The following is a 21848-nucleotide window of genomic DNA, read 5'->3' on the forward strand; positions in this document are numbered from 1 at the left end:
GTTATATATAAAGTTCGTGAGAGAACAGTGAAAGTGGCTGCATCTAAAAGAGAGAACACTGACGAGCTACCGTATGATTTTCTTTATGCTAACGCCATTATTTGATACATAGAGATAGGGTACCTCGGCAGCGTTCTTTCTTACCTGCAGAAATTCTGACTTATGGCTAGCATAGGCACTCGCGCACTCTATTCTTATATGTCTATGGTCGTTATAAAAAAGAATTGAAGGTACTGGGCAGTTTATATCAATATAAGGCTCTTTGTTGAAACTAATTCAACTCTAACACGAATTTCCAATTTAGTTTAATGGGCCTGTGTAGGTGCGTAAATCTTTAAAACCGCAAGCATCGTTCTGCTTGGTAAATGACCTTACATACCGAATTTAAGCTCAATTGAACCAATTGGACAGAGGCCAATATGTAGCTAAATACACTTGAATCCTCCCCGTTGCCTTTCGATACAATGTATAAGTCTATATTTTGGGAAACATAAAAATGTCTTAAAAAATACAATGAACCTTTAAAAATGGGGGCGCTCTGAATAAGAAACTTTTCAGTAAGCCAAGCTCTTTCTATACACGCAGAAAATTCAATTAACTAACCGTACATTCTTCGTGAAAACTAACTACCCATTGCGCTGACTCCAACAATACACAATGTTAAAAAAACGAGGGAAACTTAAAATAAATTTTTCTCAAAAATGACTTGATATATTAGGTTTTTATATTGATAATCAATTAGCCAACCCCCCTTTTTTCTCGTAACCAATCCTTATGACAAAATACTACAGATGAATGGCAAATCATTTATCGAATGTCAACAATTAATAATTAAAAAAAAAAATAAATAAATCTTTTATTTTTGTACGTGAGATAACAGTATTTAATGTGTGTTTTTTTTATTTACAGTGGTCAACGTCCTAATTACTTGACAAATGGTTTAATGCCACAATCTTACGTTAAAGATGAAGAACCTGCAATAACTACAGCTACAAATTTATCAATATCTCCATCGTGTACGAATGGAGTTGGAATACATTCAGATAATAAACAACAAACATCAAATAACCGTCAACTATTCAATACAAATTTGTTAACGTCATCATCTGCTGAAGAAACAAACTCGTGGTTAATCACTAATCGTTTCAATACATACGTAAATACATTTGCAAATTTTTCTGGTGCAGATATTTTACGTTTGTCGCGTGATGATTTGATACAAATTTGTGGATTGGCTGATGGAATTCGTCTATACAACGCATTACATGCCAAGTAAGTGTTATAATTTCTTAAATTATTCAATTTATTTTATCACTTAGTTATCGTGTTATTATTATTTTTTTATAAGATTTAATTACCTTGTTGGGACGAATTGTCTCGTACTAAAGAGTCCGCTGCTTCTTTCGCTTTAACGCCAGAGTGGCCCGGTACTCAGATCAGTCTGGAAAAAGTAGCATCTTAAACCATTCAATAGTAGTTCATTAAGTGATCAGAAAGTGATAGCGCTGTTCATTAAGCTTGTGTATTTCTAAAGAGATCTTCGAAGGCTTATTAAAAAGCATCTTAAGTTTGTTTATTAGCAACTCTTTTAATTTTGATTATTATTTTTTGTAGGACCATCGCACCCAAATTAATATTGTACGTGTGCACCGATCGATCAAATGTATTCCATGCCATATATTTAACAACATACACAAATAATGAATTAGGTGAGAAACTATCATCATTAATTCAAGCGTCAACCGATCAAATTCAAGGATATTTCGTACAAGGACCAAACGGAATTCACATTCATATCAATGATGAAGTGATACGTCACTTTAAAAATGAAGCTATGTACACGGTGGAAATAATCGCTAACATGAATATGAATACTTGTAGAATCCTCCTGAAACCGTTAAATCCGTAAAATAATAATTATATTGTATTTTTGTTTTTTCTCAATGTTTATTAAGTTTAATGTTTCTCTCTATTTAAACAAAGAATGCATGGTGTGTTCTTACTTTAGATAGTAAATAGAATTTTGTTTGCAAACTAAAAAAAAAATAGAGATTCATGAGTTGAAACTTTTGTGTCGATTTTTTTCTTTAAGAAATAATACTCAAATATTTTTTGAAGATTGCTGAGTATATACTTTGATTTATTGAAAATAAGATCAAATGAGGCACTAATAGAGAATCTTACGCAAAGATACGTTCCGATTGTAATACAAGTTTAAAGGAAATGCGAGTACGATTGTAAACAAAACACCATCAAATGTGTTTAGTAGGTTATTTTAGTAAGCCAAATTTTGTACATTAGTGCCTTTAGTGGGAGAAATTAGCTGTAAGCTTTCGTATTTAAAAGCAATTTACAATTTTGTAATGATAAAAATAGTACTTCCAAATTTTAAACATCTCTGATTTTGTTATCATAATAAGCAGGAAGTAGTTTCGCGAAAAAGAAAGTTTACGACGTCAAAGAAGTAAATTACAATGAAGTATGGATAATTTAAATGTTTAATTAAAGTAATTCACATTTTTAGGGTAGATTTTTGTGAGTAAAGGAATATATCTGTTAAAAACGTGGCGATCAAATAATTTTATGCACAATTATACACGTATAGCACTCTGTGGTTACTATGTTAGCACATATCTTCACGTCCCCGCCCGGACGCCACGTGTAAAATATAAAACTTTAATATCTCACGTTAAAATCCTAAAATAAAATAAAATACTTGTTTTTGATATTTATTTTAAAGGTATGTGTTGATATAATTACCACAAAGTATAAAAGCTATGCATAAAATTAGTAGATTGCCAATTTCGATGTAAGCTTATTGTTCGTGCCTTTCAAATGTGATAATTATAATCGTGAATTATGATTATAAAAGTCTTTTTTAACGCCGACATTTGAATAAAGTAATGCTTATTGAAGGACTCAATTACAGAAAGGGTATATCAAAGAAATTTATATACATTTCGAAAGAAATTAGGCAGTATTTTTTGTTTTTAAATATTTAATTTTATTACTCATAATTATATATTTTTATAGACTAGTTAATTGTTGTAATTAAAAACATTTTTTAAAACTATATAATAAGTCCAGTTGATTCCAACTTGAGTTTTAAATACTCCACACGATTATTAAGATTTGCTGGATTTAAAGTTTTTTGAACGGATTTAAAGTTATTTGGCGGGATCTAGAACTTTTTTGTCTGTTAAAGTAGTTTAAAAAGTCGTTAAGTTTGATATAACTATAAGAAACCGTAGATTGTTTCAAGTATCGGCTGGAACAACTCGATTAGGATACAGATATGTCATTGCCCGCTATGAATGTGTTATTATCTTTATAGTAGCCTTTTAAAGTATAAAATTGTGCCTATAAATTGCCTTAATATTAATATAAAAAAAAAACTGAATTATTATATTTTTATAAAAAAAAAAGCATATTATTATTAACATTTTTATTAAATAAAATTAGAATAACAAAATGAAAAATCAGGGGACGGGCGGTGATAGAAATGAGAATTTGGTCTCTGATGCGATAATTTTTTAGTTAATAAGAATGCAGGTGGAAGAAATTAATAACAATTTGTTGGACGAAAATTGAATATAAAAGAAAATAAAAAGCGGTGATCTGATTATTTCAGATTCCCTTCTAAAAAATATCTCTTCTAAAAAATATCTCTGTCAAAAAAAACTAACGTTTTACATAGAGTATATATACTATAATGTGAGTTTTTTGTGACACAGAGATACATACGTCCCTGATTTAGCCATAACATATGATAGAAAATTGGTACTTTGTATCTTGATATGAGGAATACATTAGTTAAAATATTTCAAAGAAAGAAAATTGAAACCTTCCCAATATAAAACTGAAAATTGGGTATATTCTACTTTTTTTTCTAGCGAAAGATTAAAATTAGAAAAAAATTTGTATCTTGATACATTGCACTATCTTAGATACTAACGGAAATTTCAAACTCTGAAAATTTTCTAAGCATGAGTTTTACTAGAAAATGCGATAGTTTAATAAACTAGGCCTTATATTTTTGAACTGAAGTCAATTAATTTTCGAATAATATAATGCCTTAATATTGTTTATATTATATTTGATTGGCTTCCAAGAACAGATATGGAATTGTTTCGGATATTCTATAATATAATCTACAAGATATGAATGACAAAAAGTTAAAAATGTTATAACGGTTTGGGATAACAGAAAAAGTTAAAATAATTTGAAATTACATTTTGGATATCCGATAATTTCTGTAACGATTGACTAATCAGTTCCGACGAGTTGAAAGGTAAAGGAATATTTTCTGTACACGTAGTCAACATGATGAAATAATCTAAGTGTGTACGGGAATATTTATCTGGATTTGGATTGTTTTATTACTAAAATATAGGAATAAATAATATTTTACTAGAGATTAGTATTTTTTTTAGTACAAAACATTTTTACACTTAGTAAATAGTGTATAAGATTTAATAAACTTAAAAATAACAATTTATATGTATACTATAGACAAAAGTAATTCAGGAAGCAGAGAATAGGGTTGCAAATGCGCATTAACCTTAATGTAGATCGATTATGCGCTCTCATAAAAACTAATTATCAACGTTTAAATACGTTTGAAATCTAAAAAAGAATTTAGTTATATTTTTAAATACATAAAAATGTTTTTTAACAGTAAGAAATCTTATAGATGTACAAATTTTTAAGTGAATATACCAGAGCCAGTGACGGATTAAATATTTGGCGAAGTAGGTAACTGTCTGGGTTTCAAGGAGTTTTGGGAAGGTCAAAAGAGAAAAAGACAAATTTTTAGGAGAAAGGCGCCAAGTTGATTTACGAAGAGTAAAAAAGAGGGCGAAAGACAAATTTTTATGATTACTGCCGATGATTATTACACAAGGGGGCACTAGTCTGATTTTCACATTGCCTTGTCTATATGAGCACCGTCATCGATTAATCCGGTACTGCCAGAGCATTGATGTCTATAAGATTAAAAATAATTGGAAAGTGACATAGAAATTGAAATAATAAAAATAACGGGTGTCTGCATAAAGAATATAAAGAATTTCATGGAAAGTAACTTTTCTTACAGATTTTATCGTATTTTTTAATTTCGAATATAAAGGAAAAATCAGTGTTTTTACTTTATGATAAAATCTCTTGAAAACTGAATGCGATTTTACGATCAAATTTGATTTTAGAACAGTGGCTTCACGTGAAAGGATATAATTCGCAGCCCTGTGTAATTCTACTTGAATGAGACACTCTATTGTGTCCCCTAATTTAAATCTTGATGGCAAGAAGGAACATTTGAATGTTTAATTTGACGTGTTTTTCAATTAAATTTGTAACGTTGCGTTATACTAAAATATGAGTATTTGCTCGCTTCATAGTTATTTTCATGTACGCTAAAACTAATACAATGTTTTATTATTAATTTACAGAAAAAAAAACGTTAAATTAAACACAATGTGCTCTTAAGCTGGAAGAATTCAAACTTTATTTCTTTAAGGATATCATTTATTAAATATTGTGTATTTAATTTGTCAATGTGTCGTAAACAGTTGCAAAGCAATCGTTGTGTTGTAAGTTGTGACTACTTTTTTAAATTTAAATAAAAAAACAAGTATTATTTTGACAGATTATTAAGAAATAAAGTTGTTACATTCTGAAATAATGATTCGGTTTAGAGCCAGTCACGTACTTGACAGACATTTTTCAGAACCAGAAGTTGAAAATTTGAGAAACTGTTAGTCAAGGGCATCCTTTACAACTGTTTCCTCTATTTGTAAAGGTTGCATAGCGGAGGCTCTTTCAAGATGCCTGGGAAATTTTTTAATTCGCGGCAAGTTTAAAATTGATACAAATTTATTGAAGATTGAATAAAATATGCAAAGATCATATTGTTAAATTTTAAGCTTGGTGTTGAAATGACTGGCATATACTACGCCTGGCTTTAGACCTAGATGATGTTAAGTAAAAAATACGCAGTCTATATTTTGGCAAAAAAAAAAAAAAAGATTCAGTATCCACTTTAACGACCTATAGTTTTGTAAACTAAATTTTTTTTAAAATCTGTCAATTTTCTACTATAAACAGTTTGTAAGATTTTTTTAGTTAAAAACAATGTCTGTCTCACCTACTTAAGTAGTAAATGGTGACTCAATTGACTCGTTGTACAGAACTTATCAAATGGACATTGGTTCTTTTTCTTCCAAAATATAGAAAAAAAATTTATACAGGGTTTGAAACCTTTAAGTGTATTGTCTCTTTATTATTAAAACTTTGAGCTAAATAAAAAAGGATAGTATGTTAAAAAACATATCACAATTTATTGAAATAATGTTTTAGTGTTATAAAATTTCAGAAAAATATATATTTTGTTGCATTTTATGACGATTTATTTTAATTGAAATCAGCACATATGATATCCTAATTATCCTGTTCCTGCCACAAAAATAAAAAACTCGTAACTCTGCATTCAATTATCAAATGAATCCGATCTTTGGTTAAAGTTACCTATGTACTGAGTTTTAATGAAATTGAAGTTAAAAAATTGTAGTTTTCTGCCATTTTCTAAAGGACTTAAATTCTTAAAGTCCTTGTGAATTTTTCGCTTAAGATGTTTTTCCTTATAACATCAATGGAAAATTATGAGAAATTTCGAGAAAATGGAAAATGTTTTCTCGACAATGGATGATTTTATTAATTATTTAGTAAAAGTAAGTATTAAATTAAAATACGATACGTACAATAGTAAGCCAGGCAGCTGCGTGGGTATAGCACTTGCATACGAATTTAAAGTACGCTGGTTCGTATCATGTCAGTGTTACAATTAAACTTTTAATTATTTAAGTATTTTCTGGCATTAAAAAAATTTTTTTTGTTATAAATAAATAAAAATCATTATATATTTAAAATTTTGTTTTATTTTTTACATTTTCTATCCTATTTTTTCTTTCAGAACAAAATTATCAATTAATTAATTATTTTGTAAAGGTAAGTATTAAGTTAATTATATGTCTATACATAATCGGGGTGGCTGTGTGGGTATAGCTCTTGCCTCTGAAATAAGGTACGATGGTTCGTATCCTGGTTGGTGTAGTTGACTTTTTTACTTTTAAATTTTTTCTTATGTTAAAAATTTTCCACTCTTTTTATAGTTTAAATTATCTATTGAACCCGCCCTCTTGTCATAAATAACGTCAGTTATATGCATATGTCATAAATCACTATTCTGTCAGGGGGTGGGAATTTAAATAATCATAAATAAATCTCACTCTTTAAAATAATGTTCTCGTTCGTGTTACAAAATATTAAAAATATGTACCAAATGGCTTGGTTATGCTAAAATATCAAACTTTTTAATGGAAGAACATGTCATATAGTTTGTCTCACTCATATTCTCCTATTACAAAATATTTAAAAAAATACTTATTTGCTTGCTTTTTTGTTGTAGCTAAAATTTATTTATTCTTTGTTAAATGAAATTTTATAAGATTTTGTAATAGGAGAACATATTTTTAAAACAAAATTTCGTTCTGTATGATTTGATAGAGCAATATTTATCATTTATTTTGTGAAAATAAGTAAATATTCAAATGTTTTTGATCTGTTATAAAACCAAAAAAATTGATAAAAACGATATTTTATTATATATGTAAATATTTGTACATATTTATTTTAGGTGAAATATGTACAAATATATATACAATAAAATATCGTTTTTATCAATTTTTTTGGTTTAATTATTATTATTCAATTATATTTACCTACCTTTATATTTTATTCTTTACATCGATTTCAGGAATATCAAACAGAATCTACATTTAAAAAAAATATTACTACAGTTATTCATTTATAGATAAGTTTATTGTAAAAGGTATATATAATACATTATTAATAAGTTAAATATGTCAAAGGTGGAGTAGTGGTTAGCCAAGTCGCCTCAGGTTACAAAGCATCTCGGTTCGAATCTAGCATAGTTCCGATTAATTTTTAGTTTTTTTATTTAGTTTAATGTTTATTCAAAAAATAATATAATTTCGAAAAAATTTTCAATTTTTTCAACATTTGTACTAGGAGAACATAAGTGGGAATTAGTAGTTCCTGATAAGGAGAAAATTGAGTAAGTGTTTTCACCCCGAAAGTCTAAAATTTTATTTTGGCAGAAAGTTATTGGTCTGCCCACTAGAGGTCACACTCACCAAACACGGGTGTGCAGACCACTAACTTTCTGACTTACGAGGTGACAACAATTACCTTGCTATCAGGTACTACTTATTCCGTCCGTCCTTGATGTTCTCCTAGTAGAAATGTGAAAAAAATTGAAGTTTTTGAACGAAAAAAAACTAATTTTTTCATCATTTACTAGGCAAACATGCTGTGGTGGAAATTTGAAAAAAAATGAAAATAGAAATCAGATTTTGCTTAAAAGATTTAATGAACTTTTTTTAATATATGTCCTCACCTAGTTTCGAACCAAGGGACTATTTATTCGAAGTCAAATACGCTAACCATTATACCATTAGGGCTCTGTTATTCGTATTAATAAATAATTATATTCATATTTTCGACTTTCTTAAATTATAACAAAAAGTAAAACTCATTTTCGGAAAATTTTGAGTAGTATTATTACAAAAAAAAAATGGCAAACGAAGTTTGAAATACTTACCTATCGTGAAGTTCGAAATACTCACCTATTTTTAACTGAAATAATATTGTATAGCTACAGAGAGATGGGGAAAAATAAAATAAAAACAGGGTTTGAGTTTTCAACTTTATTTAAATGAAATCAAAATACATAAAAACTATTTACGAATTACTTGCACATAATTCCATATAATTAATTTCATCTTAAAAAAATTTTTTTGCATCAACTTTTTTTATACAAACCAAATACCACACAAAAATAAAATGAAAATCCAAAAAGAATATTACGTATTTACAATCCAACTTCTTTATCTCACCTATATTTTATAAGAATTTGTTTGTACCTTTACTAAAAAAAAATTAATTAGTTAATTAATAATTTTGTTCTGAAAGGAAAAATGGGATAGAATAAAATAAAACAAAATTTAAAATATATAACGATATTTATTTATTTATATTAATTTGAAAACGTTATCCCGAAAATTGATTTTTTACTATATAAAATAACCATTATTATTCATTCAAATTTTATTAAAAAATTTTATTCATTAAAAAATTATTATTCATTCAAATTTTTTATAGGTGACATATGTACAAATATATATAATACAAGTGAAAACAAACAATTGACTGAGTTAATTGTTGAAATACCATGCATAGTCAGTGTTGATTTATTTATCACATTACACATACAAACATGTGACACATACATAACTGATAATCAAGTATAGTACCCATTATAAAATTTCCGCCTAATTGGCGCCCTCATAAACTCGAATAGGGATCGGAGCCACAACCTATTATGGAAAACGTTATCTTGATAAGGCGTAATTTAAAAAAAAAATACATACGAAAATTTGAAAAAGTTCGCTATATTTCGAGAACAATTGATTTTGCGTAAAGCGGATGAAGCCCCTTCTAAAAATCTTTTTTTTAATTTAAAGAATATTTTTCCAAATAACATCAATGAAATATTTTGGAAAATTTCGAGAAAAAAGAAAAACGTTATATGATGTTTTTACAAATATACTTTTTCTCAACTTTTCAATAAACTTACCTGTTAAGCACTTCTTTTCCGCAAGCAAAGACGAGAAACCTAGTACTAGATTACATCGAAAATTATAGCAGTTGGAAACAGCCATTCTAGTAATTGTTTGGAATGTAATTTTAGATGGTTTCAATGCTGCCACTAAAAAGCTTCAAGATTTTCAAGTGGATTTATCATTTATTGGCCAAATTTATGGTTCGCTGGCTTCTTTTCTTCAATTGAAGAAAAAGTCAATTCAAAGCATTATCTGGAGTCCAAAATTATTATCGTTATGATAACCGGTCGCAGAAAAATCTGAAAACTTCGGTATAACGAATCGCGGGTAAATGAAAGAGCACTTATTTCTTGACAAGAAAATTTCTGTATAAATACTTATTACCCAATTTTAAATACTCTTAAGTATACAAATAGCTGGACGTAAAAATGCATATGATAATGCTTTATGTAAACTTTAATCTTTTTGATAATTTATATGAAATTGATGCAAATTAGTTTAGCCTGACGACTTAAAAAAACATTGGGGAATAAATGTTTCCTTTAAAATTATCTACTTAAAGACACCTTAGCAAATTTTGAAGATGTACGATCTGCACAAAATATGAGTAATGTATTGCATTCATGAAATCTTCCCTAAGTTGTTTACCCTAATGTAGATATTGCTCCACGTATTTTTTTGAGCATCTCAGTTACAAATTTTTTAGAAGAAAGACCATTTTCCACCCTGAAAAGTGTAAAAAATTACTTATGTGAAAGGATGGGCCAAGATAGATTGATTATTGTCTATTGAAGCTGAATTAGTGCTAGAAATTGATCATAAAGATATATATAATCTAGTCTAGCCAAAACCAGTCATTTTGTAGTCATCCTCTCTCCCTCCCTCTTGGTCTAAATATAACTAAAATATAAAGAAAATACATCGGTAAAAAAAATTATTTACTCGTAACAAGTTCAATATTACAATTTTTAAAGCTATCGACATCAAAATTGAAATAAAAATTAGTTAAATCAAATTATATTTAATATGTTTGTGAATCCTCTGGAAATTTAACTCCAAGTATTTTACGAAGAGTATCCTCTAGCTCAGCCAATTGTATGGATTCATTCCATGTTATTGATGGACATTCTTGTAAACCTGGAGAATTTAGAAATATTCATTTTTTTACAAAATATTGTTAATAGTCCAAAAATATGTTTTTAATATACCTTTTGAAATACATTCACGTGCCTCGGCAGCTTCATATCGTAAACCAACACTATTTACAAAATTCATTTCATGTTTACACTTTGGCAGGGGAAATTCTTTTGTTTCATTGGGTAACATTAGCTGAGTGGGACACCAGAAGTTAGGAACCTTTTGAATTTATCAAAATGTTAACAAAAAATTGAAAATTACTATTTTTATTAATCTTAACTTACCCGTATTATTCCCTTAGTCCCAACGATAACCGCTTCATTTGTCAATTCACATAAGCCTGAAGTTTGTATTGAAGCAAGTTGATTGTTCTCGTATTTAATGACAGCATTCATTGCAATATCGCATCCCGTATCTGTTACATGTCCTGTAGCTTGTACTTCTAAAGGTTTTTTGTGATCATATATAAATTGTTGAAATTGTAATGTATATATTCCTAAATCTAAAATGGTTCCGCCACCCATTTCTTTTTTCCTAAAAGGAACATTACTATTATTAAAGAATACATTTTAAGAAAACTTAATGTCTCCAAAACTATTGGGTGATCAGTGAAACAATACACCTTCCATAGACATTTATAGCTAGTCCTTGAATATATTATTTTATAAAAACTTACATAAGTCGATCAACATGTTCCAGACGAAATCCAAAACCAACAGTTACTTGTTTAACATCACCAATAACTCCACTACATAATGCTTTTTTAAGTTCTTTGTAAACTGGAAAACATCGTGACCAAACAGCTTCCATTAAAAATAATTTCTTTTCCTTGGCCACTTTGATTAATGCTTTAGTTTGGCTTGCATTCATGGTGAGTGGTTTTTCACATAATACATGTTTTCCATTTTCCAACATAAGTTTTGCATTTTCATAATGTTGAGGATTTAAGCTTCCAATATAAGCTATATCTATAACATACATTAAACTACATTAATAAGTATTTCTTTTGATTGTAGAACCGAACTTCAAATTTTATTTGAATACCGTTTTTAAATGCAAGATGAATAATTTATATTGGTTATTGACAGAACAGTTTCAGAATCTGGTAAAAAGTATAAAATAGTTATATCAGCGAATGTAACTGCTAAATGAGAGTGAAGTTGACTTTAGATCAAAAAGTGAAAGCCAAGAAGTTTATGCAAGGAAAAAAGACATGTGGAGTATACTCGAGAAAAATATTGTCGAAACCGAAAAATTTGTGATGAAAAAGTCTATTTGTTACGGCGCCTAACTGGGTGGGTCATCGGTCGTTGCGTACTTTGTAATGCTCACCAGGCTGTCTTTCTCTCGAAAATGCGCAACGACCGAGCACTAGACCTCGCCAAGATAAGCACCTTTTTTCTTGCTACTCTCTCTACTCGAGTTTCACATCCTTGTTAGATGGACTCGTGCTATTGGTGGATATCAAAAATAATTTTTTTTTTAAATCGTAAAATAAAAATTTTCTTTAAATATATGTGTAAATAAAATTGCTAAATTAATGTATATAATTTTAAAAAACAAGTGAGTTTAACCCTGATCTGCAAAAATGATCATCAAGAACTCTACCACCAAGCACCTGTACTCAAAATGTTAAAAAGCGCAAGTCTATTTACATCTCCTTCTTTAAAAAATTTCAATTTTCCAATCAAGCTTTTATATCTCACCCCGGCATTTGCACTTGCTTTTGTTAATTTTTAATTGTCTACACGAATATATTATTGGCAGTGTTTCTGCCCCGGTGTTAATTTAGCCAATTAAAAAATTCGATGAAAAATTAAGAAATATCAATACGAAATTTTTCAATAAAAAAAAAGAAAGTGTAGAATATATCAATTTGACATATGAAATGCGGCAATATTGCTAGTGTCAGGCCTAATATATTTCGTATCATCCCTTCGGAAGCTAAAATAGTTTAAATCAAACAAATACAGTTATAGATATTTAACTTACCAATTCCAGAATCTTTTGCTAATGCTTCATAATTATCATATACATTCGGAATGCCATGTACCTTAGCGAATTCCTTGGCTCTTGACAAATCTCTAGCCGCAACTGCAACTACCTTATGTTCACTCTCCGGTAAAGTAGAAAGTGCCGATGTAAAATCATGACTTATTTTTCCTGCACTAACGATACCCCAACGTAATGTAGACATCTTAAAATAAAGAAGTTAATTTACTAACCTCCAACAATTTAACAATCAACAGTTAAAATACTTACTTTAAATTAATTCAAGTAATTAAATATTAAAACTGTTGCAAAATTCAATGGTACTTTAGTATTTGTACATTTTTATATGATATACTAATATTAATAGTTAATTATAAACAAATATTATAATATTTATCAAGTGGTTATCAAACAATTTATAAAAAGTTTTTATACCATGTATATGAAATATACATAGTATATTAAGTTTATTCCCAAGTTTGTAACGCTTTAAAATATTGATGCTACGAAAAAAATTTTGGGTTAGGTGTTCATAGAATCATCAAATTAGTTCATTTCCGTATGTCTGTCTGTCTGTCTGTCGTCTGTCATCTGTCGTCTGTCCGTCTGTCATCACGATTACTCAAAAACAAAAACAGATATCAAGCGGAAATTTTTATAGTGTGCTTAAGACGTAAAAAGTGAGGTCGAGTTCGTAAATGAGCAACATAGGTCAATTGGGTCTCGCCATCTTGTAAACCGTTATAGATAGAACAAATATTTAAATGTAAAAAATGTCCCTTATAAAAAAATAAACAACTTTTGTTTGAAACATTTTCTTGTAAACATCACTGTTTATCCACGAGGGCGCTAATTAGGTGAAAATTTTGTAGTATGTATTAATATGGGAATATCAGTTATGTATGTGTGGCTATTTAAGAGTGGATTCTTTCTTTATTTACGTGACGTCAAAATCAAACGATTGAGTCATCAAAACTGTCTATACATGGTATTTCAACAATTAACTTAGTCAATTGTTTGTTTTCACTTGTTAATATAAGTGTAGATAGTGGCATACAAGTGACGATAAACTTGTACAGAGTACTTCTAGAAAATGTTTGTTTACTTCAATTGATTTGTCATTTTTACTCACTTAAGGTCATTTTATAATCATAATTGTATTAATTAATAATAATATTTGAATAAAAGTTTAATAATTTAGACTTAATATTTAAAGCAAAACTAATTAGCTGCTTTATTAATCATAAAATATTATTGAATTTGGAAATTTTCTGATTCAGTTCATACATAGCCTATAATAATCTATCTAATAGAATTCAGCTAAATAAAACATTATTTCTCATACACAATATTATCGTAGTGAAATTATCCAGGGTTGTTGTAAAATTTTAAATCATCAAATGAGAGAAATATTAGATGAGCTTTGACTCGAAAATGCTTTGATTTTGAAAAACCATCGATGAATGTATTATGGTAGAATCCCACAGTTTAACGAAACGAGAAAGTCAGAGCACGATATCGAAACCAATCTGTACCTTACTATTAAAGTGTGTGTCAAATTATCGCTTTATTGGAAGTGGTCGTATTTTTTGTTTAGACCATTAAAGAAGCATATTAATACGGCTCATATTCATTGGCTTCCAAATATGGGTTCTTCTTGGTTTGCCAGCACCCAACGCATGATAATAAATAGGGATTAGTGAAGAGACGAATATTGTATTTTATACATTGCGAATGCGAATATTCATCCCCAACATTCGCGAATGTGAATGTTAACTTTCAAATGAAGTGCTCGCAAAATTTTTTGTTTTAACTAAATACATATAATTCTTCATTAGCACAAAGGGGTCCATCTTATAAGTCCATTAAAAAAAAACCGTATAACTCCTCTAAAAACCAATCGAATCCAAAGGTTTACAACATTTTGAATATTAGAAGTTTGTTTATAAATAGTTTATATTTATAAATACAGTAAAATCTCACTAATCCAGCACTTCAATAAACCGATATGTCCAATAATCCGGCACGCTACAGAAATCGAGATTTATAAAAAAAAAAATATCAAAAAAGATTACTTTCTCGCCAGTGATGATAATTATTATGAATTTTTCTATACAATCCAGTAATCCGAACATTCCACTAATCCGACAACCTCTGGTTTATAATAGTGATTAGTGAAATTGTACTGTAATTTTGTTGTTTGTCAAAAACATTCGCATCGTTTCTTGCGAATGCGAATGTTAGAAAGTATGCGAATATTCGTCACATCACTAGTAGGGATGTAGACACAGTCATGTCCATGTTTCTAAGAACCTAAGAAAAGGAAAAAGTAAGGGTATATAAAATATATGCTTAATAGAATAGCTAACAGAATTTCTAATACGAAAATTGGACCATTTGCGAACGGCCATAGCTTGCTATCGAATGAAATAAATTATTAACTTAAATTTAGAAAGAATTTAAGAATTATATAATAAAATCTTCAAACTAGGAGAATAAAATTCATACCTGATTAAACGCCTGATTAAACTTGATAGACAGATTAACATTGACAGATGCATATTTTAATATACTTGTATATAAAATACGCATGCGTGTAATATATGTCATATTTAAATAACATTTATGATATATGATCTATTATGTCAAATAAATAGGAAGTTGCCTACTGAAGTAATTTTTAAACTTTTTTAACTACCATTTTGCATTAATGTGACTTAATTTCGTTTATACAATTCTTCAATTTCCGCTTATAAGGTACCCGAGGACTTGCTGCCATAAGCTTCAGACTTCAAAAAATCCAACGGTCTTAAATTCCATTATTTGTGCGGTCAATTATATTCTGTTTTTTGAAGATTTGTTGTCTGCATTTTATTAAATTTATTTTTTCCACATTTTACGATGATAAATCACTATTCCGACGATAGTTTGTACGAAAATTGCAAAGTTTATCTGCTAAAGCTTCATTAATTTTTAAATCTTGCTCAATAGTGAAAATGCTTTGTTTTTTCTTGTAGCCCTCCATTCAACTCTTCCGTTAATTTTGGAACCCCGTTTACTATTTATATTAAATATTCAATTACAGAAACTCACTCCATGTCACCTCACTAAGCTGCTCTCGTTCTGGCGCAAATGTTGAAATCAAAATTTTGTAAGTTGTTACAGTCTCCCATTATTAGAAGAACGAATGGATTAGTTAGATATCACTGTAAGGTTTTATTAAAGAATAAACAGCAAAATTTTGTTTAATGTAAAATCTCATTATTTAATTGGCATATTTTAATAACATGTATTATTTCGAATTAAAACAATTTGTAACTAAAGCATAATAATTACTTCAATAATAATAATATATAATATTTATATAATTATATAACAATATGTACAATAAATTCACAAATTATTTATTTTTTTAGGTATACAATATATAATCAATATTCATAAAAATTTTTCTTAATTATTTTAAATATATTTATATATAAAGATAATATATTCACACAAAATTTTCATTATTTATATATATATATATATATAATAGAGTAATAATTATTTATAATAATATTTCGTTAAATATATTGTAAATAATTTTTTTTTCATTTTGCTTAAATTCAAATATGATTTATTTTAAAATACATATAATAAAAAGTTTATATTTTTTCAGTCGTTCGGATGTATTTTTTTGTTGTTGATAAAATAGCTTAAAATATTACATTTTGGCACATAATATAATAATAATAATTTTTAAAAAAAATTTATTTTTTTAAATTTTATTTGTATAATCTGTTTTACCATAAATAATATTATGGATTTATTATTATATTAATTTAAAAAAATATTAATTATGGCAAAAAGAAGAATTATTTACTAATTTTTATGTACAATTTTAAAAACTATTTTATTAGTTTATTCTGTTTATTTTTTTTACATACAAGGTGTACCAAAAGTATGGATATAGATGAACAACTGATGTGAATGACCTGAATATATAGGTATTCAGAATCAAATACACGATCTCTAATAACTTTTATACAGCCCATTTTTCAACATCTTAATATTTTTACAAGTTGCTGTATCCTTACTTTTGAGATACCCCGTATAAACCAGTCAATAGAAAATGTTCTTAAGGTTCGATCGAATACTGAGATATGATTACATTTTACATTGGTCGTAGATTAAGGATACAAAAACAATGACCTCTAAATCGCCCTCTCCAGACATTTAGCGTCCCAATCTTATATGCTGGTTATTTAAAGTTGCATTTTTATTTTAAAAAAATCGATGTCGAAAATGTAGTTTTCAGAAAACAAACCAGACCAGAAAGTGTAATAAAAACTCAGTCTAGGATCGCTTCATAGAAATAGTCTATATTTTGCTCTAATGACTAATCTAATAAGTTTGGCAAGATTTCCATTTCCCTTTTTTGTACGTAATTAAAAAAGATGTAAATTTTTTAGCTAAAATGATTCTCACGTAGTAAAAACTTTTCTAAAAAAGATGAATTATTCTGTTTTGTATTATATAAAGTAATATTTGTCTAAGTTTGAGATTAGAAACGCTACCCCAAAACTTATCTATTTAAATAAAGATACAGTCGAACTTGGATAAGTTTGAATTAAAAGTACCGTGAAGGTTTAACCAAGTTTGTCATTAACGCAGATACAGGAGCGATTTCTCTCTCTTACAGATGTAAAAAACAAAAAAAGCAAAATTTGTATGGTTAAGGCTGTAGAGTGAAAGATGTGAGAAACAATTTTCTAAAAGAACAAAATGAAACTTGGCCATAAATATCACTCTTAGTGTTTTCTCGCTTTGTAAAGTTCGACTGTAATTAGGAAATGATAATCTATTTCGAATAATTAAATAAAAGAACTTAAATAAATAAAATTTAAACCCAATTTTCGATTCATCAGTGGAATTTTTAATTTCGAATACATAATTTTTGTTATGACGTAAATTAATTAAAATTTAAATAGCGCCGTGCTTCCATTTCTTATACGTATCAAATGTAGAAGATATACCGAAATAAGAATTCATTCACTTCTATAGAGATTGTGCTAATAAATAACCGAATTTAATCTTAGGCTGATCTAAAAAATTCTTAAAAATTACCGAGTCAAAATAAATAAATTAGAAACCCTTATACAATAGTTAAATACTTTTGATCACTTCTTCGAAAAATAGATAAATTCTATAAGAATATGTTTTCTCATTCGTTTTCTGTCAAATGTGTTCGCTTTTCGAAAAAATGTTTCTAACTAAAGTTTTTAATTATTTTATAAGGAACATGTTTTTTATTTAAAGTGTATTTATCACCAGTTGAAAACGCGTCTGAATAAACCACTTCTATTTTGAATCAGAAGTTTAAAACATGCATAAACTATCCAGTTTACCGACTTAATTTTTCTCATTCAACGAAATATTTTGAATTCGTACTGAAATAATGGGTATACATTTCTTTGCACTGTTTGTTAAAATGTGAATAATTTTTATACATTTAAAAATTTCTTGCACAAACCTCTCAAATTACTTGTTACCATTTTCTCAACAGTTTTCGATAAATGCTTAAAATTAACATAGATAAACATTTAGTTATATTATTTATAAACGATGCAAACTATTTAACAGGCATAAAAAAAAATAAACGACACAATACTTATTATCATTTATTATCTCAGAGTAAAAAAAAAAAAAAAAATAATCCAATTCAAAATTGGATTCCATTTTGAGTTTGTTCAATTGCATCATTCTTTTCATTACTGTATTTCTTTCTAATTTGTGGCAATGAATTAAATTTAAAGGTACAGAGGATTGTAAAAAATTTAACTTGGTATAAAAAAAAACAAAATTCTCCAACTTCATTAATCACTGAATAATACTCGGTATAAAAAGTTAAAATATATTTTTTTACAAATTTATTATATCAAGTATATTTGATATAATTTTCAGATAAAAATGTTTTGTAGTAATGATAATCGACATAGTTATCTATATATTTTTTTCTATTTTATATTTATTTGATTTATGTAAACGAAAAAATGTAATAGTCATCGAAATTGCAATAATCCTGACTCATTGCTTTTGTAATGAAACTGAAGTCAACAAATTTGAAATTATCAAGAGATTGTTTACAAAATTTACGAACTTCGATTACATGAAAGGCGATTTGAAATTGACGTCCGTAAAATGCATGTGGGAAACTTGCGTAGATCTTGGTGCTCGTGTGACCAAAACCCGAGTGTATAAAATGTTTTTAACAAAATTCTTCATTATCTTTTAAAAAGCGTTTCCAAAAATAGCTTGGGGTTAATAATAGAATATCAAGCTTTAAAATTAATAGAGTTAATTTTAAATATGCAGTAACGTTCTAGATGTTAACTGTTAAAATAAAGCATAAAATTCTCTGCAACGTTTTTGATTTAATTTTAACTGACTGTGAATATTTTATGAATGTTAAGGTAGTTTGTTAAACAAATCACTGAAACTTGACCTCACATTTTTTATGTTTATTCGAAAGATAATACTTAAATGCATCTATAGAATCAAATTTTTTACCGCATGGTTCACGAGATATAATTAATTAAAGTTATACAAAAATATTCAAGGTCTTATGAGTGTCCTTGTTCAATAACTCCGTAAATCGAGGGTTTATAAAAAATCAGCAAACTTGAGCTTCCAAAAAAAAACTTTTTAATAAATAGAACGAAGTCTCAAACGTACATTAGAAAAAATTCAAAACGATTTCCCGTATAACAAACTAGCTTAAGTTTTCAAAATTAAAAAAATTTGATAGCATTAAATTTACTTTTAGCTTGATATATATCATTTTCTAGCTGTCAACTTTGATTTAAAATAATTAAAAAAATGATGTAAACAATCTCTTCCTATAGATTTGCAGATAATAAATAACAAAACTTGAATAATATTACCACCGATTTACTGGACTGTGAGCTTTTTTCTTCGATTTAGATACAGATTGATTCAATATCTAACAAAGATCAATCCAGTGGTTAAAGTTTGTAAGTGGAATCGTACTGTACGCTTAACATTTTGAAAATTTTTTCAAAATAAGAAAATAAGCTCGAAAATTAATAAATTATCAACTTGATTAACAAAAACAAAACTTGAGAGAGTAATTTAAACAAAAATTCAAATATATTCACCCTGATTTTTTTCTATAATTCTTTAATCATTCTAATTCATCGATAATTGAAATAACAATTTGGTTTTGTTTTCAATCAAATTTTAAATATTCCATAAAATGGAAGACAATCAAAATTATCTCTAGAAACTAAAGACGAGAAAAAACAATAAAAATCAAAATAAACTAACATTTTATCTAAATAACAGAATTGCTGTGTAACAGTTATCAAATTTTTCTAAGCGTATAATGTTAAAAAATGAAGAATAGCCTTTGTATATTGTAAATTAAGCCAAAGTTTTCTTGTAAATGGGAAAAGAGTTTTTATAGAAAAACAAATGTATAATTTGAGCTTTTTTAAATTTAAACTGGCGTCATTGTTGCCGTATATCTAATACCTGACAGTTTTTAAAACCCTAATAACTTTAAAACAAAATACGCGCGTTATTTTACTCGCTCACAGTAGCTGCAGTAGTTGACCTCTTTGAGCGTATTACCAATTCTATTTAGTTTTTCTGCGGCTACAGTAAATTTTTCACGTCTGTAAAGAGCGCGAGGGTATATTTACAGTTAAGTTTTTTCAATTTCTAATTATTATTTGCTCATTTTATAATAAATAAATGTTTCATTTTCATAAATAATGTGTATAACTAGCTATTTCTCTAATATAAAAAACTAATATTGACATAAGATTGATTAAGTATACAAAAACGTACGTTGGTAAAATATCCGACCACAACCGCTATGTTTTGTTTGGTCGTCACAATGACGCCGGGTTAATTTTGTTCCCTATTTAATAATATAGTAAATTTACAAATGTTAATTTTATAATAGTCCAAAAAAGTGCTGCTTCTTTACCTCACTTAATCAAATATTAGGGTCAAAGTCAAGCTTTAATAGTCCTATTTAATTCACTTGCTAGCTAATACGATGTTTGCAAAGTTTATTCAAAAATCAACAGTTTAATATGAACTAATCTATCGAAAATTGGAAATTTGGTCCACTATCACACTATAACGGCTGAATCAATTAAAAAAAATTCTTTAAATTTAAATATGTCATACAAAACACATATGTTAGTTTTTGGAGTGGGCATAAAATGATATGCACTATTATCAGGGGTTAGAAATGTCTAACAACTAATACCAAAAGATGATATGCTACGTCAAAGTAGTTTAATTGTATTCGAAGTTGCATAAATTCGACTTTGATAATTCTAATCATTTTTTTTCTCTCTAAACTAAGACTACATTGTGGCGTTAAAGAAAATATTTAAGTTACTCGATTTACGAAAGCTTTGATTTACCAACGCAAGCTATCGCAGCTGTTTGTTGTAGTTAGTCGAAACAATGAAATCTTAGCTATAAACGACTTATCTCCAATAGTAATCATAATCGGTATGAATCGGCTAATCGTAATTGTTCTTTTGGGCCAATATTGTTATTTACTGCCAATTTGGTGAATTTATCTTCAAATTAGTAATATGTCTTCTTCAACGATTAGCTAATTTATAATAATGATGACTATTTTATGATCGAAATATGTATTTATACTCGAAATTCGTATGTACGGAAAACTATACAATTTTATTTCAAGCACCTAGAGTTCTCATTAATTATATTTAATACTCCCTATTATATATAGATTTCGGATGTTTTATACAAAAAATAAAACTATTTTGGTAAGTTTTGGCTATTTTCAAAAATTTATTTGGACTTGAATACCAACTAAATTAAGTTGATAAATTTATATTTGTTTTGTATATTTTCGATTCAAAAGAAAAATCGTTTCCTAAATTTGTACACTTATACGCTTAGAAAATTGAAAATTTTATAAATATTTAGTAATAAATTATGTTATTAATTTAAAAAAATTTTGGCAGC

At 27.7% G+C, this 21848-nt stretch overlaps 2 protein-coding genes across 2 annotated transcripts in view; one reads left to right on the forward strand and one right to left on the reverse strand.

The window, feature by feature from the left end:
* Nucleotides 1–2990, forward strand: part of LOC123299796 (transcription factor CP2-like protein 1) — a 46112-nt gene extending 43122 nt beyond the window's left edge. Inside the window, exons 9-10 of the mRNA XM_044882154.1 lie at nt 910–1272; nt 1615–2990. Coding sequence (XP_044738089.1) covers nt 910–1272; nt 1615–1909 — 658 coding nt within the window. The 3' untranslated portion in view covers nt 1910–2990. The remainder of the gene's footprint in view (nt 1–909; nt 1273–1614) is intronic.
* A 7687-nt stretch (nt 2991–10677) lies between these two features.
* Nucleotides 10678–13234, reverse strand: LOC123299823 (trans-1,2-dihydrobenzene-1,2-diol dehydrogenase-like). The gene is made up of 6 exons (XM_044882199.1): nt 13098–13234; nt 12828–13032; nt 11512–11803; nt 11120–11369; nt 10907–11054; nt 10678–10835 (listed from the first exon to the last, which is right to left on the reverse strand). The coding sequence occupies exons 2-6, from the start codon at nt 13030–13032 to the stop codon at nt 10720–10722; spliced, it is 1011 nt and encodes a 336-aa protein (XP_044738134.1). The 5' UTR covers nt 13098–13234; the 3' UTR covers nt 10678–10719.
* Between the last annotated feature and the right edge of the window lie 8614 nt (nt 13235–21848).

This window comes from Chrysoperla carnea, chromosome 5, assembly GCF_905475395.1.
Source record: "Chrysoperla carnea chromosome 5, inChrCarn1.1, whole genome shotgun sequence".
Classification (NCBI taxonomy): Eukaryota; Metazoa; Arthropoda; class Insecta; order Neuroptera; family Chrysopidae; genus Chrysoperla; species Chrysoperla carnea.